The sequence below is a fragment of the Salvia splendens genome, chromosome 6 (genome assembly GCF_004379255.2).
Source record: "Salvia splendens isolate huo1 chromosome 6, SspV2, whole genome shotgun sequence".
Lineage (NCBI taxonomy): Eukaryota > Viridiplantae > Streptophyta > Magnoliopsida > Lamiales > Lamiaceae > Salvia > Salvia splendens.
The window spans coordinates 31,979,842-31,999,529 of record NC_056037.1 but is presented as its reverse complement, the minus strand read 5'-3'; the positions used below and the strand labels follow the sequence as shown (position 1 = coordinate 31,999,529).

The 19,688-nt window shown below is 37.2% G+C and overlaps 1 protein-coding gene and 1 pseudogene across 2 annotated transcripts; one reads left to right on the top strand and one right to left on the bottom strand.

The window, feature by feature from the left end:
• The first annotated feature begins 196 nt into the window (after positions 1-196).
• LOC121806304 (potassium transporter 7-like) lies at positions 197-7,750 on the top strand. 2 transcript variants are annotated; one of them, XM_042206300.1, is made up of 10 exons: positions 197-598; positions 1,453-1,687; positions 1,810-2,058; positions 2,178-2,228; positions 3,375-3,635; positions 4,165-4,217; positions 4,318-4,432; positions 4,772-5,026; positions 6,192-6,714; positions 6,994-7,750. In XM_042206300.1, the coding sequence occupies exons 1-10, from the start codon at positions 353-355 to the stop codon at positions 7,541-7,543; spliced, it is 2,538 nt and encodes an 845-aa protein (XP_042062234.1). In that variant the 5' UTR covers positions 197-352; the 3' UTR covers positions 7,544-7,750. The 2 variants fall into 2 exon arrangements, with proteins under 2 accessions (XP_042062234.1, XP_042062235.1); XM_042206301.1 differs by having other exon boundaries at positions 199-598; positions 7,015-7,750.
• A 6,784-nt stretch (positions 7,751-14,534) lies between these two features.
• On the bottom strand, positions 14,535-18,463 carry LOC121807636 (annotated as a pseudogene).
• Between the last annotated feature and the right edge of the window lie 1,225 nt (positions 18,464-19,688).

Genomic DNA, 19,688 nt, shown 5'->3' with positions numbered 1-19,688 from the left:
CGCAGATCAAGCAATACAAACCTGCCCCCGTTTCTCCCCGTGGACGTAGATTTACCTCAGTAAATCGAACCACGTAAAATTCTCTGTGTCGTAATTTATTTTTACGAGCATTCATCATCATTGAAAATTCGCGGAATCATCACATTTATTTTACCCACACTACCAAAAACCATCGTATGCTCTGCTGCACAAACCCGATCTCATCACACATTTTTCGATAAATAATTTTGAAAAGGATAAGCCAGCCATACGTACGTATATATGTGTGTGTATGTGTTGCTGAATCAATGTATACGTACATCTAGTATATACGACTACGTGTAGAGAGAGAGAGAGAGAGAGACGGGGAGAGATGACGGAGGAGGGATCGGAGAGGGAGAACAGGGGATTAACGTCGATGGATTCGATGGAGTCGCGCTGGGTGTATCAGGATGAGGAAGGCTCGGATATCGACAATGACGGCGGATTGGAATCGCCACAGCGGGATTCCGATGACGAGGATAATGCGGAGCAGAGGTTGATTCGCACGGGGCATAGGATTGATTCATTTGATGTTGAAGCGCTCGAAGTTCCCGGCGCTCACAAAAATGATTTTGAGGTGCCTTTATGCCTTCTAATTACATTGCGTTTCAACGATAGTCGCATTTGAGATATTTTCTTCTTCCGTTGTTTTGCTCTGTCGAGACTTAATTTCAGAGGATTTTATGTGATAAGAAGAACAATACCAAAAAATGAGCTCATATTCGAAGTGCACCATGTCCTACGAGGCTTTTCTTACCGTCAGGGGGAGGGGGTAAAAGCAATGACCAATGAGGGTAAGTTGTTGGGGGAAGTACTGAATTATCCAATCAGCAACTAAATAGGAGCACTTTTTGTGAAGCGGTTCTCTTTTATCAGTACTGAAATATGGTAGGAAGATAACACAGTGGCGTTTATGTTTCTACATTGTCCCCTCTCTAAATATAATCTAAAATAAGTCACACAAAAGTTACGAAATCTTACTGAGATGTAGGTGAAACTAATTGCTGTTTCTTAGAGCATCTGAGCCTTGATCTATGTTCTCTTATGCAAGAAAGACCAGATAATGACACAAATTTCTAGAAAAAGAGGTCTTGGAGAATGGTGGGTTGAATATTTGTGATGGAGTGTAAAGTTAGATAATCGTGTTTACAGTGGAAACTTAAAACTAATAACAACCAAATAATGTCGATGCTAGAGCTGCTTCGGATCATAATTTATGAATTTTAGTTTTTGACCCCACTGACCCGACTAGCATTTACTCGGTTGTCATTGGCACTGGTTGAAAAGCTCAATTTCACTGACTATTAAGGTTATTATGCCTTAGTCTTAGCGTCTCTTATACTCATACAACACGCATTCAAAGTAAGTTTCACAGTCAATTCAATTTGAATAACAGGCTGTTTCTGTTGCCCCTTGATTTTGAAAATAAAGTCGCAGGATGCTACTTTAGGCAGGAGAATAGGACTTGCATTTCAGACACTTGGTGTTGTTTTTGGTGACGTGGGGACTAGTCCTTTATACACCTTCAGCGTGATGTTCAGCAAGGCACCTGTAAACGGGGATGAAGATGTTATTGGGGCATTGTCTCTAGTTTTGTACACGTTAATTCTGATTTCACTGATCAAGTATGTGCTCATTGTTCTTTGGGCGAATGATGACGGTGAAGGTATTTCACCTTTTGATCTTTTTCTTATCATTTGGTTATATATTTGACCATAACTTGCCTGCATCTATTCACATTTTACTCTCCAAATCTCTTAAGACTTCTACTATTTCATTTTCCTGTAGGTGGCACATTTGCTCTCTACTCATTGATATGTCGGCATGCCAAAGTCGGTCTTCTTCCAAACCAGTTGCCTTCAGATGCGCGAATATCAAACTTCAGGCTTAAAGTGCCATCAGCAGAACTAGAGAGGTCTTTGAAAATAAAGGAAAGACTTGAAGCTTCTCATACATTGAAAAAGCTTCTTCTTATATTGGTTCTTGCTGGTACTTCTATGGTGATAGCTGATGGTGTGGTTACACCTGCTATGTCAGGTGCTTTTTAGCGATTCCTTTTGATATATTTGATTCCTATAGGCTTTGTTTCTTGAGTAGTCCATTGAATATAAAAGAGTGATATGTAGTTATGAACTATTTCAAAAATGTATCCGCAGTTATATCCGCTGTTGGTGGCTTAAAAGTTGGAATCTCTGGGTTTGAGCAAGGTGATTCATCCTTTTCTACTTTTTTGAATTGACAAAGGTCACCCACACTCATGTAGTTTTATGTTCTGCTTTTCAACTGCTTAAGTCTTTTATCCTGGTTTTTCTGTTGAATTTTAGGGAGCATGAGTTCAGAAACACTAAGTTATAAAACTAATGATATATTGTTAGTTCCGTGCGCGGAAAATAGCTTCTCCTTTCCACCATTATTGCACTTCACTAAGTAGTAAGTTACCTCTTCTTGACTTCTACTACATAGCTGCATGTTAGAGTTGAGGAAAATTTAGCATTGATTCATCTCTTATTAAGACCTACTCCCTCCGTTCCATAGTAGTGGAGTCATTTTGCCATTTTGGTACATTCCATAGTAGTGAAGTCATTTCCCTTTTTAGTAAAAGTTAACACCTTTCTTCCCACTTACTTTACTCTCTCTTACTTTATTTTCTCTTCATCTCTCTACTTTCTTAATCTCCGTGCCGAAAAGAAATGCCCCCACTACTATGGAATGGAGGGAGTACGTAATAAAGCAAACAGTAAGTGAAAGAGAGGATTTTGTAATGCCGATTCAGTTAAATGTGAGATCTCTCCATTGTGTATAGGCTCTGAGGTTTCTAATTCTTGTATGATAAATAGTGGTGTATGCAGCTTTTTGTGAGACCTTAGATGTCAGGTGATGCAACCATGTGTGCTCATCTGTTTGTATCTTTTACGTACCTTCCGTACTTTGACAGTGGTATGACATTGAAAAGGTGCATCAATAGTGATTCTGTAGATAGCTGATCCTAGAGGACATAAAACTGAAAAAAAAAGACTGGAATATTTCTTCTTGTTGTGGATTTTGATTCTTCAACTGTAAGGTACTGTGTGTTACATATTGTAGCAGCGATGCCATTCACTAATGGGTTGGCCTCTCTAATTGTACTTGCTAATCATCTGGACTTTACATATGAATGTGGAACCTAATGTGCTAAGATAATCAGTTGGACTGTCAATTACTGCACATCAGATACATACACATTGCATGACCTAGCTTAGTTTATGTTGCTAGAAAATTAGATATGCATTGAAAATTCTGCTGTATAATTATTATTTCAGTTCGATCCATGTAGCATAGTCATAACTGAAGGTATTTATTTGTCTGAAGTGCAGAGCACGTCGTGATGATCTCGGTTGCATTTCTTATAATTTTGTTCAGTGTACAGAGGTATGGAACAAGTAAAGTTGGCATTGTAGTGGGTCCTGCCTTGTTTATCTGGTTTTGTTCTCTTGGAGGCATTGGCATATACAACCTTGTCAAGTATGACAGAAAGGTTCTGAAGGCATTTAATCCATTAAATATCTATTATTTTTTCAAGCGAAATTCAACAAAGGCATGGTATTCTCTAGGGGGCTGTATTCTTTGTGCAACAGGTAGAATCTGATGTACAGTTTTCTTTTTTTTCTCCAATTTGTACTATTTTTTGCTTCAGTTGTCCTTTTAATCCTGCAGCATCATTAAGCTTTATAGTTAAATCAACTTTCTCTATTATTAGTATCTTTTAGTCTGGGCTTGGTTTGCATTCTCTGTGGAAGTTTGAAGTCCATTATAGGATTGGTATTTCCATGATAAATCACATTTTGCATGTTATTGTGTCCTTATTTGTGAATGAAGCATCCCTTTTGATTTGTGGTGTATATGGTGATGTAAATATTATAAGTAGTTTTCACTTAATTTGCGAGATCTTTCGTGTTTTTACTTTTCTGATCTAAGATACCAGTGAACTGGGTATTATTGTACTTATTTCTAAAATTTTTAATTTCTGAACCTAAAAATCAGCTGCTAGCTTATATGGAAGTCTATGATGCTAAATGAGTGCATTTATTTTGAAAAGTATTCATTTTCTAGAAGACCGGTATCATATTTCCTGTTTAGTTCCTGATGATCAGCTATGTGACTCAGGTTCCGAGGCAATGTTTGCAGATCTTTGCTATTTTTCTGTGAGATCAGTGCAGGTAAGTAGTGACAGTCTGCCAATCAGGTTTAGCCTAAAATTTAATAGCTTGCTTTTAGAATTGTTTTGCGTTCTTACAAAAGACTTATTATTTGTGACAGCTTACATTTGTGTTCCTTGTATTACCTTGCCTTCTGCTGGGTTACCTGGGTCAAGCTGCATATCTTATGGAGAATCACGCTGATACTACACAGGCCTTCTTCTCTTCTGTTCCAAGTAAATACAATATTTTCCTTTACATTATGTTGATCTGTGTGATAGTTGGATAGAATCAGTAAATGAGAAAGGCACATCACAATTTGGTTAGGTTTCAGATTTCACATTTTACATATTGTGTACTGATAATGCTTTCATTATGCAGCAAGTAATTCATTGGTAGGATCTCATTTGGTTGTGTTTACCCAGCTCAACTGCATGTCGTGTTTTCTCCTTGCTAGGTTGCAGCTTTTATGTCTTAGACACCAAGACTGATTTATGCTCTTTGAGTTGGACAAACTCTTATGTTTCAGTCAGCACTCAACAAATAATATGTGAATTACCTTTTATCTGATGCAGGTGGAGCTTATTGGCCCGTTTTTCTCATAGCTAATGTAGCAGCACTAATTGCTAGTAGGGCCATGACAACGGCAACTTTCTCTTGTATCAAACAATCCACAGCACTCGGGTGCTTTCCTCGTCTTAAAATTATTTATACCTCGAGGAAGTTCATGGGCCAAATTTATATTCCAGTCATGAACTGGTTTCTACTCACTCTGACTCTGGTGTTAGTCTGCAATATCTCAAGTATATATGAGATTGGAAATGCATATGGTAATTCTCTTTCCACTTTATTGGAGTTTGATACTTCGATTCCCACTGCAACTGATCTGTTGTTGCTCTTTTCACATTTGCATATTCTGTATGAAATTGCTTTTTTGTCTGTTTGCATGTGCTGAATGTGTGTGTTATGCTTCTTATGCGGACATTATAGCGAGTACATTTGGTGGTTCCATCTTTCACTCCGTAGTCCGTAAAAGCAAGACTAGGGAGGTGCTGAAAATTTACCATCGAACAAGAAATATGGCATGAAAATTGTAAAGAAGTATTGAATTAGGTGATTCTTGGAATGGGAGTTCTATAACTTATAGCGAATAGTATAATATAGGAAACTAATAAAGAGTCAGTGAATTGGAGGAACATGTTGGCTTCTATCATCAGGCGTACTTTATCACGAATAGAAGAGAGAGTTTGGATTTTGAGCTCAAACTTGAGTATCTTGGAGAGCTTAAAGTTCCAACACTTGGTTAATTTATGCCCAATCTTGTCTCAATATCAGTTCATCATTCTCAAGGAAGCTTGACCACATGAGCATAAAAAATAAAATACAAAAGATAAGCTAATGAACTAGGGGTTACATTTGCAAATATTTCTTTTTCTCTTCTTGGTTGACCTTTTATTTTATTAAGATGGATAACACAAGCTGTTAGCACTGGCTAAGCAAAAACATGGAAAGAAAGAGGTTACAAGAATTAGGTTAATGAGCAAGAATAGATAGGTCTGACTTTGACCTGCTCCAGATTACCTCATATGTTAAGTGACTGGTAATTGTGTCTCAATATTACTTTTTTGTTCCAGTATTTACTAATTTTATATTATTAAGTAACTATGTAAGAAATATTAACTGTAACCTATAATTATAGATATCTAAGTGTTAAGCTTAAGAGCACAAATTTTTGGTTGGATCTTTTTATTTATTTATTTAATTTTGTAGATAACTGTGCTGTGTTTGAGAACACTTCAGAAGCTTATTTGAATCTCATTCCTGTTTGTCGCTTTGATAAACTGAAGGAATATATGATCTGGAATATGCATTTAACCTGTATCCATTTGATGTAATTGAAACAGCCCAGACACAATTTGATTGTTCTGGTTCTCTTGCATAAGCAATTTCTAAGATAAACTACATACGCCTCATTTTGATTTCTCTTTATTGCAGGCATTGCTGAACTCGGCGTTATGATGATGACCACAATCTTAGTAACCCTTGTGATGCTTCTTATCTGGCAGATAAACATTTTCATTGTACTGAGTTTTGTTATCATTTTCTTGGGACTAGAGCTGACTTTCTTTTCTTCAGTTTTGTGGAGTGTGGGGGATGGAAGTTGGATTATACTGGTCTTTTCCATTGTCATATTCCCCATTATGTATATTTGGAACTATGGTAGTAAGCTAAAATATGAGACAGAGGTGAAGCAGAAGATGCCAATGGATGTGCTTCGGGAACTAGGTCCTGACCTTGGAACTGTTAGGGCTCCTGGAATTGGCTTGATTTATAATGAGCTGGCAAAGGGGGTACCAGCTATATTTGGGCATTTCCTGTCAACACTACCTGCTGTGCATTCAATGATGATATTTGTGTGTATAAAGTATGTTCCAGTATCTGTTGTCCCTCAAAGTGAAAGGTTTCTGTTTAGGCGAGTCTGCTCCAAAAGCTACCACATATTTCGTTGTGTTGCCAGGTAACTGCTACAATATAAGCTGTGATTTGTTCTATAGTCGAACTTGCATGTTGTAAATCATCTCCAGCAGGGACTAAAATATTTTCTTTAAACTATTCGCTTTGGCTTTAGTTATCCACATTTTTCCTGAACATGTTATCTCTGTTAACTTTTAATGCCTCTAGGAGGACACTAGACCTGTACTGTTTGTTTTAAAACTTGGAGGTTTCAATTGATGGCATGGGTAGGCTATATTACTTGTTTCGATACTGTTTAAAAAAGATTTATGATATACTCTAGTCCTCACTCTGCTGGTAACAGATACGGATACAAGGATGTTCGCAAAGAAAACCACCAGACCTTTGAGCAATTGCTGATTGAATCTCTTGAAAAGTTCATTCGACGGGAAGCTCAGGAGAGATCGCTAGAGAGTGATGATGATGACTCTGATGCTGAAGAAGAAACTTTCTCGAGAATTCTAATAGCTCCAAACGGGAGTGTATATTCACTCGGTGTCCCTCTCCTGGAGGAGTTCAAAGATACGAGCAAATTTATCTCAGGAGGAAGCACGGTGAAGGAACAGCAGCAGGCTCAAACAGAGGAGATCAGCATTGATGCGGAGCAAAGTCTCGAGAAGGAGCTGTCTTTCCTACGCAAGGCAAAGGAGTCTGGTGTGGTATACCTTCTCGGGCATGGTAATATTCGAGCAAGGAAGGATTCTTGGTTCATAAAGAAGCTCGTGATCAATTATTTTTACGCGTTCTTGAGAAAGAACAGCAGGAGGGGGACTGCGAATTTGAGTGTTCCGCACTCGCATCTGATACAGGTAGGCATGACTTACATGGTGTGAAAGTGAAACTACGCATTTTTGCAGTTCAAAACTAGATTCGTAACCGCCTAATATTTGGAGTTTTGTATTGTATAGCGTCTGCTGATTCTTCACTTCCAACTTGCCAGATTTTGTCTTCTGTTTTGAATATCACAACAGGTGATTCCAAATCCAAATATTGTAATCAACATAGTTAATGTTATTTATTTGTTTTGATTATTTTGCACACTATTATCTTTGGGTTTTTGATGTGTAATTATTTAAATGTGTTTATTGATTTTTATTTTAATCTATAAATTAAAATATGTATCATGATATTATTTTTATTTAAATTTATACTAATATTTATTCTTTGACAATAAATTTATAACTAATGATTTGTAATTGGAAATAAAATTACTTAAAAATCCATCATAGCCTCAGAGGCATTGTAATCAGTCAAGGGTACTTCAAACGTAATTTTTTTTGCCTGCTCTCTGAAGCGTGATCTTACTTCAGAAACTCAAAAGGTGCAATTTTATTTTTCAAGGACTAATTATGAAATTTATTTATTTATTATATTTTCTATTAGTTTAATCTATTTTGTGATTTAAGTCTAGCGAGCCATTAGTAAAACTCCACGAGGCTTGTGGCTTTAAAAACTTCATTTGTAGAGTCGTAGGCAAATTAGGACCCAGATACATGTATTTCATCCAGAAAAAAACGAAAAATCTAATAAATCAAGCAAAATTAGTTGTAATGATTGAAATTTCAAGAGCCTGGAAATCATTTGGGCTTTATATAGCCATAGAAAGATTCGAAATTCAAGATTCAGTCACTTCCCACACAAATGAGAACATGTGCTTGTGCAATCTTGCTATCAATGTTGGAATGAGTCCATATCTACAAACCATTCACCACTTAAACCTCATATAGCAGCTCGATATGGGCGTTGCAATCTTGCGTCTCCATTCCCAGTATTTTCGGCATCCAAAGGGGCCTTGACGTATAGAGAATTCTATTAAAGCTGTGGATACTACGCATTAAAACATCGTTCTGCAACTCAAAAGACAATCAAAGAAGCAGAACAGCATCAAATGCATCAGTCTTCCCACTGAAATGGTGGCAAGAAACATTGTATATCGTGAATAATGTTATACAATGGCAAGAGCACTGGAAGTGTCACAATCTAATATAGCCCGACAGCATCAAACTTTAATTGTCATTTTCAGAAGGTTGATACTATGACTTCATATCACTCAACATGGCCTCAAAAGCCCGAATTTCACAGAGGAAGAGAACCATGATATGATATGATATGATATAATATGGGACATGAAACAAGACCATAAGTTTGAAAGGGAGATTAACATTTTCAAATTATCAGTTGCTTCTACCTACCATTTACAAGTAATCCGTTTGCTAGGTCCTAAGGGACACATTCTCAGATATGCGTATAGGTGAAGTCCATAACATGTAAAAGCTTGAGAGACACCATCACTGCACGTCAATTACTTAAAAGAGCAGATAATGTTGCTGTTAAGAATATTAGTATTCTGTCCCACATCGGTGATGTGACATAGCCTAGCTTAGTCTCTTGTACTAAAATACACCAAATACACTACTACTTTCTCTACTATGTCTATTTACTTTTCTGCTTATATCTATATTTTACTGTTCTACAATTGCATTATCTGGGGTTGTAATAACTACCCACTTGAGAAAATAGCCACGCAAGCCAAGATTTGCCAGTTACGACGTCAACTATGCTATGCTAAATCAAGTGCATAGAAAACTTTAGCCATGGACCCTTGATGCTCAAAAGTCCATGATCAGTCCCATGCGATCCTTCAGTCCATTGTGGTTTGAGTTAGCAGTTTAATCTTTTTTAACCCAATTTCTTCTACAAATTTCCTGATTTGTAGACATAGCTCCAGTCCTTTTTTTTTGTTACACTGGATTTGTTCTACCAGGGTTTTATAACTCCAAAAATATATAAAAAATATAATTTTCCTTATATGAAATAGATTGCAGAATCGCAAAAAACTCACAATGTTTTATGCTAAGGCCCACCATAGATTTTGCTTCACAGTCTTCATGGTGAGTCTACTTAACTCCAGTGCATCAAGTAACTACATGGAAAACCATATTAAGCAGACACAAAAAGAAATAAGAAAACCATATATGCACACAAAACCATATCTTGCTCTTACAAGTCATAGAAGTCTTTGCAGAAGGCTATAAAGTAAAGCATCTTTCGAATATACATGCTATGGGCCAATAACCAATACCTACAGTTCAATATGATATCAGTGGTGTCCTAAAACTTAGTAGAGAACCAAAAGAAAGATAATCCTGAAATATACTTTGAAATGGGTCATCATAACCTGTTCTGCATTAGCACAATAGAGGAGACCTCACTAGCTGCCCCCCCAACACCACTACCAATGGCAATTCCGACATGAGATGATGCGAGTGCAGCTGCATCATTGATTCCATCACCAACCATAGCAACAACTTTCTGACCTTCCTGAAGTTTGCTAATGAAGTTCCTTTTTTCATCAGGTTTGACTCCATATAAAACCTGCAATCAACCAGCCATTTAATGCAGAAAATAATTTCATACTTATTACAAGTAGTGATCAATAAGTTTATTGTATTGTGTGAATAACACAAAACCAAATGCCATCTATTTTATAAATTACATTTAGATTCATATCAATGTAACTATAAATTACATTCCATTTAATATTCAATGAAATTAAAAATATTTTGGTCAAAGCTTTGTGCCTTTATCTCTTTCTGTGAAGAGAGTTACTACTAAGCAAAACTTATATCAGGAAAATTATAGTCTCATAATTCATAAATATATACTCTGCTTAATATCTGATCGTGGTTCACTTCAGACAGTATACTTGCATCAAACTTGGTTTGGGATATCATAGTCCTTGTATTTTCAGGTTTCTATCTGATTCGCTAGTTGAATGCACATCATTTTTCTACAGTTCCTACCTAGTACACAGGACATGCATTTTAACAGCTGATGTGGATTGAGGTATTTGACGGTTTGTTATTCATACCAACCCAAAGTAACAGAAAGAATCAGTTTTTTTATACAAGTTAGTTTGTACAAAGATCTCCATCCACTTAGAGAAACTATTGTAACACTCCAAGTTAAGGATGGAAACCTGATCAATCTCACTGATGAAACTTGATATTAACTTTATAATTCTCAAGAACTTGCTGAATTCTGGTGATATTAACCACTCTACCCAAAATAGGAAGTATGTGTTATGCAAATGCCTCACCCTGTTTTTTGGAATACCAACAGCAGAAGCCACGTATTCAGCAGCGCTTCTTTTATCATTAGAAAGTAAATATGTATTGATTCCTTGATGAGTCAATGATTCTATCACATGCCTGGCATCTTCTCTGATTTGATCCTCAACATAAATTACTCCAGCAAGAATACCATCTATCCCAACATATACAACTGATTGATTTTTAAATTCTTCAGCTTCTTGGAATGGACTGTCGCCAACTACTCCATGCCTACGTGAGTTTAGATATTCAAACTGTAAAACATTAGTACAAAAGAAAGTATCCGAAAGGTTTTCGATTTTCATGCAACCATTCTATGATTTAGATGGAAAGACTCAAGCAAATACCAAAGTGCAAGGATGTTTTTGATTTCACAAACTACAAACATCTAGGCATACAAAATTCCTTGTTGCCTCAAGTAATACTAGTAATGTTTCCTTTGCTGTCTTACTTTCTAGTAAATTCAATTGTTGTACTGGAAGAATGTATTATCATGAGGCCTTCTTCCATAGTTATAACATTGTTCTACAGTTCAACTGACTGGTGACAACTGTATTCTCAGAAGAAGTTTGAACAGCTGTATCTCCAACAGTTCTTGTGTAGAACTGCTATCGACCAGTGTGGGCTGTGGTCAGAAATAATATGTATTTATAGATTTGGTGATGAGAGTCATCTGCAGCCATATTTAGATTGTGCTACACACTATAAAAGTATAATACCAAAGTAACGGTTACTTGCTGCCTCAAAAGAAGATTATAGACATATGTTACCTTTGAACCCAGTCCAGTGATTAAGTGGAAGAATTGATGAAACATAGATCTGTGGAGCATCAGAAAAGTTCCCTTTAAGGCCCTTAATTAACTATGCTACAATATTATATCAAATAAAAAATGTAACGTCACAACGAAAACAAGACATGAACCAAGTTCATGCAAGAAACTGGCAGTGGAAAACTATATAGAGTGCATCATGTTCTGGATTGTACTATCAAGATGTACTAACTAAATATGTAAATTTGAATTAAATAGTAAAACAAAAAACTATAACAAATAATTTCATAAAATCTCTGAAAAATGGAACCCAGAAGCAGCTGAAGCATGAGGTTCTATCATATCATTATGATCAGAGTAGGTATTTATATTAATATTAATATACTAAAGCCCAAGTCATGAAGTGTGTAAGAAAAACATCAAAGAATTCTTGACTAAAAGTATTTCCTTGACTAAAAATGTTTCAACATAACTGGAATGTGTGCATGCAGTGCAGTTAGAACTTCATATCGCAAATCACAAAGAATCCTTATCTCTAAGTGGCATCAATTTCTATTGGTAGAGTATATACCTTTACATTCAGACAGTTCTGAGCTTTTGCAGCCTCTACAATTGCTTTTCCAACTGGATGTATTGTACTTGATTCTACTCTAGCTGCCAACTCCAGAATGTCAACTTCAGACCAGTTACCATTTGAATTTATCCTGCATTGAACCATGTTCAATATCATCTGAAGCCCATAAAAATTGGAATAACTTCCATCATAGCATCTGAATACAATGCTAGGTTGAAAATGTAACTTCAAGCTATCAAACACACAACTGACAACCATCACCAACATTTATCTAATCTACACCAAGAATAGTTGAAACTACTTCCTTTAAGTTGACAAGGGTCATCTATGTTTCCACACTTTACTATGCACAGAAGTACAATTATCAAGAAACTGGAAACACTCTTATTTGGGTATAACTATGCCTTCACATCCCTCTCAAATACTGAATCCCTTTTCTCCTTGCTCGAAAAAATCTCGTAGTGCATCTTTCATTTGGGGACTTGGTGCAAAACTGAAGAAACACAAGCATGCTCCAAATCTTCCCTTTCTCACAATATTTTATTGTTTTCCAAATGAAACAGCTGAGTGATTTGCTCAGACTGCTATACGATGTTTAGCCACAAGTGGTTATCCATAACTTATCCTAACCAAGCAAGTTTCATGCATGACCAGTATAACAAAATTATATTGCAAAATTCTGTATTCAACTCTGGAGTTTTATCGGCTTGAGAGTCTTGTACCACTATTTTTTCGACAACAGGCCTTCCAATTGTTAACGTCCCTGTTTTATCAAATACAATTGTGTTAACAACTGAAAATCTTTCTAAAAGTAGCCCTTTTTTAGCACCCAGTGAAGTTCCAACCTGAATTATGGACTAAAGGTTATATAAAAGCATAACAAAGTTAAACACTCTATATGAATCATGTAAGAGAATACTGGAATAACATTCAATATACAAATATTACCAAAACTGCTGTAGGTGTTGCTAACCCAAGAGCACAAGGACATGCAACAACCTGTATGAAGTCAAAAAGGGGAGAGATACTAATTTAGTAACTTTAAAACATAGATCACCAAACACTGAACAGATGATCAAAATAAGACATGGAGATTACAAGACTTCATAGTGGAAGCATGGAAAAAACCAGGAGAGTTGCAATGCTAATGACATGGTATATCCTTGGTGAAGAGGTGCTGGAAGAATTTGTGAAATGTGGCAGCAGAAAGCGCCATTAAGTAAAACGTCCAGCAACCTGGATTTACTATAGCAGAGTTAGTTGACCGTGATTGGACACTCCAGCAAAAAGCATATTCTAAACATGCAATATAAACATGAGCAGTGGCAAATTAAATAGATTATTAATAGAATAGTGTGTTAGTAGATCACTTGTCACAGACATCATCATCATCGGTCACAAACAGAAATTAAAATAAAAAATCACCGAAAGATAGGTAATTTATTTAGTTCGGATTTGCAGTACGCTAGTTTCTTCTCATGTAATTTAAGCTGGTAGCCAACTTAGTAACTCTTGATTTCCTGTTCAAAATGCTGCTGTACTTTCATTAACTAAGAGAGCAAATTTTAAGTGAAAAGAGAATAAAGTAGACATGACAATATTTCTAACTTAAAAAATGTGTTACTTAAAGTTGACGATTCCAAAAGAAAATGTCATTTAAAGTAGAACGGATGAAGCATTGTTCCCCTTAGCATATAGAAACACCTAAAAATTCACTAAATATCGATGAATTTGATGGAGCTTTGAGAATCGAGCAAGCAATGCTCCTAAAAGTGAGTTGGGGGGTGATTGTTGAGTGTGTTCTTATCTCTCGAAACCAAAGACTTCTGCCAAATGGAAGATATATTTCCATAAAATAAATCAAAATTTCCGCATCAGATTCGGACCCCTAGTGTCAAAATTTTATGCCTAAAAGCTTACAAATCATACAAATACAGCTATAATTATGATAACAATGACATTCATAAGAGAGTCTGTGATTGATCAAATGCTCAATGGAGTAACTGTCCACATTACAGAGACAACGCTTCCCATTTATGGAAGAAAGAGCCCGACAGCCTTCATCACGCAGCAATGCCAGATCCACGGAAGCCTCAGCAGCCTCAACTTCCCTCAGCTGGCCAAGATTCAAAGCAATACCTGTTCTAGCAAAACCAGGACAGACAGAATTGATTGGTATTTCTTGGCTGCAAGCCAGCATAACGCGTTTAGAGCTGCTTTCGACATTTTTTAGGCTGCAAAGGTGATAATGCCAGTTAATCTCTTCCACCCTCTATCCCCAGTGAATCTCTTCCACACTTTTTGGGTTTTTCAGAGAGTCAAGACTCAAGAGCCAATGCGCATTAGCCAGTTTGAACTTCAAAAGGAGTTAATAAAAAGATACAAAAATCCTGAAAATGAGTCCATTATAACCTCCAGAATATTGTACAAAATAGATACCATAAAGATAGAGAGAGATTGCCCAAAAACGTCACAGTTGGTAGCAAAATATGGAGGTCAAGTTACAAGGTATATATCTATTCTACACTGCGGGGCTGAGTTATTCATGTACAAAGACCAGGCCTTGCAGGCGCCACATGCTACGGAAAATAGAGGTAGCCACACGAAATAAAGTTAGAGTGACTTGTTATCAGCGCTTAGGCTTTCATAGAACAGAATGTATCCATGGTCTGTGTTGCTTGAGTATTCTTGGGCGGAACCGAAAAACGTCTGGATGGCCGACTCATCAATTATCTCAGCATTCTCATCGTCAAAAAACAGCCAGTGATTATGACTTTTTACAAGACTTACATAGTGCCCGTGGTTTGGCCCTGTCCCTACATGAACCACCACAGCAAACAGCGAGTACTCAGAGTCGCCAGCGTCTAACGTGGTGCTGAGCTTCAGTTCCAGAGGGAACACTACGCGGTAGGATAACTTCTTGTGTCTGTTTAGTTGTTCCATGTACTTGAATCGCTTGAGATGAATAACCAAGATAGGAGGTGATTTCTTTATCTTCATCCTTTTCTGAGCTTCTTGCAAGCTGTGTTTAGACATGAAGACAAATTAAATTTCTTAGTCGTGAATACATATTTGTAACATAAACAAGGCCACCGACCTGCAGCATTTGTCACAGAAGAATTTATCTTCAGCATTTAGGGTTTCTGTGGAGCTGAAATTCTTGAGGCAGCTAGTAATTGAACTGTTTTGTTCAATATCAAGGCTTAAATCTAAGAATGTCTCGTCCCTTGCAGTAACTGTCTCACACCTTAAACACCTCGTCTCATTCGTGAGAATACCCTGCACCCCATTCAGAGTAATCAGAATCAATCAACAATAAGAAAAACATATATATGGAGAAAACAGAGAGTGACAGGAAATGACAAAGTGCAGGTAGACATGTGAGCAATAAATAAAGTTTGGGAGACACAGAATATCTGTTGGCTTTACCTGAAAATTTTTGTGGACCCAAGTAAGTGCACCATTGACATGACCATTACTCGGCCCATTTGAAACAATCTCACGTGTTGCCTTGAGATGCTCTTTCTCCAGTATGTCAACAAGTTGGTTTAGCAAGAAGTTCAGAAATTCATGAGCATCCTGCATGACAGGATATGACAATAGTTGAACATCAGTTTACGAAATATCCACAACAAAAATGCGTACAATCAAGAACCCTTTTTGCCAAGTCATACCATATAATGCATGATATACTACAACCATCTCATCACTCATCTCAAGCTGTAATAATCAGAAGGTCCCAAAAGATGTTTTCAACAAACCAATGCTCTTAAAACATAAGCATTTAAGTAAAGACAATCTGAATGACATAAAAAGAATTAAAACAGTCATCAGAATAAGCAACTTATTGACGAAGCAGCATCTACACTGGTGATAAGAATTAAATTAAAAATTGATGAACTTGAAGAAATCCATACAGGCTGATAAGAAAACAATAAAATCCTTGTCTTGGCTAAAGAGGACAAGTGAGAGATACAATGATTCTACAAATGAGTTAAATCCGTGACGATTTACTTAACTCAAAACGCATTGGGGCAATCACTAGTTACTGAAAATACATATTAAAAGGGAGAGAAGCATCTTTGATCAACTATTTCATTGACCATCCAGAACTTACCTAATGGGGGGGGGGAGACATATTCTGTTTTCTACATCATATGTAGCCTCTGTGTTGTTGTTCACTATAACTAGACTAACTAACTAGCTATACAATAACTAGGAAAAAACAGGAAAATAAATAAATAAATAAATAAATAAATAAATAAATTTACAAGTAAATACCTGGTGCATGTATCCTCAAAAAACATCATTTTCTTTTCTAAGCCTTTGCACAAAGCGTTTTGGAGCTATCACACCTGTTTTCTTCTTTTGAGAGTTTATCTGCACAGAAAATATCATCAAAATTTGTACAGGAAAGCCATAGGCTGGTACAGTACTTCAATTTCAGAGGTTATTATGAAGTGTTACAATTGTCATCAGTTGATGCAACAGGATTCTCAAAAAAACCATGAAGTAGGAGGGGGTTTCTTAATTTTACTAGGAACCATGACATATACATTCTAAGTTTGTATCTGATGGATTATTCTAACAAGCAGTAACTTTGCCCTCAAACAGTACCTTAGTACAAAAGGTAACAGTTTTAGGTGCTACCAAGGATCAAAACCTAGCAAGTTTGAACTATTGCAATTCTTAAATCCACTACCTGTGAAAAAAGTTCCGCAAGACAAGTTAAAAGGTTTTCATCTGATTCTCCTTGGCTTTTGCTGTTGGAATAATACTCCAATAATTGTTCACGAAATGGTACACAAAAGTAGAGAGCCTGAGAAACAAAACAAATCAGTGATATTATTAAAAAAACAACTAAAACTCTCAGAACATATAAGAGAACCTTGTATCATCATGCAACATGCTTTAACAACTGAACCTACAGGTCTAACATTGAATATAAATTTTGTTTCTATATCACCTCATTTGATGTAAGCAAAAACGTAGATATCTACGACCTCTCAAAGATATGCAATTCTCTACGAGAGATGCAACAACCTGAAAACCACCGCACCTCCTCCCCCAATACTACTACTATACTTACAAAAGACAAAGCACCAAGATATCTCGTCTCTAGCTATTCGGTGTAATAGATCCCATCTGACGTAATTCAGTTTCAAACCACCACGAAACTGAAGAACAAGAACAGTATAACCTCCTTCCTAAACAAAATCAACCAAAAATGAGTACATCATAAATCTCCTAAACTAAACCAACAAAAAAAAATACTACTACATGAGTTGGTCTCTATTTTCATGCCACCACTCAAACCAGCAATAGAATCAATTACAATTTCCCCAAATGATCAAATAGTCAATGCAACCAAACTATCGAAATTTCTCCCTTCATCGCCTCTAATCTCAGATAACGAAAAACCTCTGATAAAACAACACAGTCCAAACTCAAAAACCTAAATCCGAATAGAAACTAAGAATCATCCCTCAACTAAAGAAAATAAAAAAAGTTACCACAAATTAAACATGATCTTGAAAATCGAGAGAGTGAACTGAAGATGACGACCTGCAAAACACTGTTGCAGTAGCATGTGTTGCCGAAATTCTCCAAGCCGAAATATCTTTCACCTTCGGGAAAATGGTCTCCCAAAGCCTTCTCTAACTTGGAGCCCGCCACACCCATTGTGAGTGTGACACCATCCACCATATACCAGAACTCCTCTATCTCTCTCGTCCACGCATCTTCGCTCTCCCACAATCTCTCTCTAACTCGGCTATAGATTTGATTATCAGACGCCTTCCTTTATAATTGGGTTTTCTTAAAGAGATGATTTTGTGAAATCAAAGATTGTTGTTTTCTGTTACGATCTTACGCCGCGATCGACCTATCTTAGCTCGTCACTGCCGAACTCAGTGACTTCTTCGTGGTCGGACTATCTTAGCTCGTCACTGCCGAGCTCAGTGACCTCTTCTCGGTCTTCCTCTCTTAGTTCGGCGTTGCCGAACTCAGCGATAAAACGCAGATCTCAACACTTGAATGATCAATAGAATGGATTGCATTAACAATGATAATGTTCTACAATCGAAATAGAAGCAAAGAGGAGCTCGCGATCCACGATCGGAGCTTAACAAACATACAACTCACAATATTCACGACAAACCAAAAGAGAGCGGCTACGGCTATATTTATACTCTGCCTCTTAGCTCATCTTCACTTCACTTCTCCTCCGCATGAGCTGTCATCCCCGTGCCTCCTTCTCATTGGTCAGCAACACGTCACTGCCTCCTTCCTATTGGTCCATGCCAGTTCATTACTAATGCCACGTCACTAACTACACAATATTGCATGTGTGTCTCGTGCTCACGTTGCATGCATGAGCTACTTATAGTATTTATAGTAATGCATGCAACAATACCCCCTTCTTAGGGTTCCTTGTCCTCAAGGAACCAGGGAAATCGAGCCTGAATTACATCAGCGAACTCCCAGGAAGCATCGGCCGGTGACTTCCCTTCCCAATGGATGAGCCACTTGGTTACTGCACGATTCTGTCTTTTTACCATTTTCCTATCCAAAATGGCTTGAGGAATGGCATCATTTATATATGACACATCCGGTAATTCAATGATAGGCCCGGATGGTGGAGAAGCCGGCTTTAATAGCGAAACATGGAACACGTTGTGGATTGTGGCCGAAGATGGTAAATTGAGCTTGTATGCCACTGCACCAATTCTATCTAGAACCTGATAAGGCCCAAAGTACTTAGGCTCGAATTTGTGATGCTTTCCTCTGACAGATTTCTGCTTATACTCCCTCAGCTTCAACCAAACCCATTCTCCTATTTCAAACTCTTTATCAGTTCGATGTTGATCCACTTGCCTCTTCATTCGGTCAGCCGTTTTCTGAATATTTCTCTTGAGTATAGCAAGCATATCTTCTCTGTCTCTCAAAGCTAAATCCACTGCCTCAACATTTGAGTCACCTGGCAGATAGGGTACATGCAGGGGGGGTTCAAACCCATACAGTGCTTCAAAAGGAGTCATTTGAATACTAGAATGATAGGTAGTGTTGTACCAATATTCGGCTAACCCCAACCATTGTGACCAAGTATGTGGCTTTTCACCCATGGCACACCGCAGATAGCATTGCAAGCTTTTATTTACTATCTCGGTTTGTCCATCAGTTTCTGGATGATAGGCCGTGGAGTAGAGCAGCTCAACACCCAATAAACTCATAAATTCCTTCCAGAAACTCCCCACAAAAATAGCCCCCCTATCACTCACAATCTTCATAGGCATTCCATGGAGCTTAAAAACTGAATCCATGAATATCTCAGCCACTTTCTTTGCTGTGAAGGGATGAGATAGGGCCATAAAATGTGCATATTTACTCAACCTATCAACCACCACAAATATAGTATCATAGCCTTGAGAACTTGGTAAAGCTTCAATAAAATCCATTGAAATATCTGTAAAGATTGCAGCAGGTATGGGAAGCGGTTGTAGTAAACCAGCTGGGGAAGTGT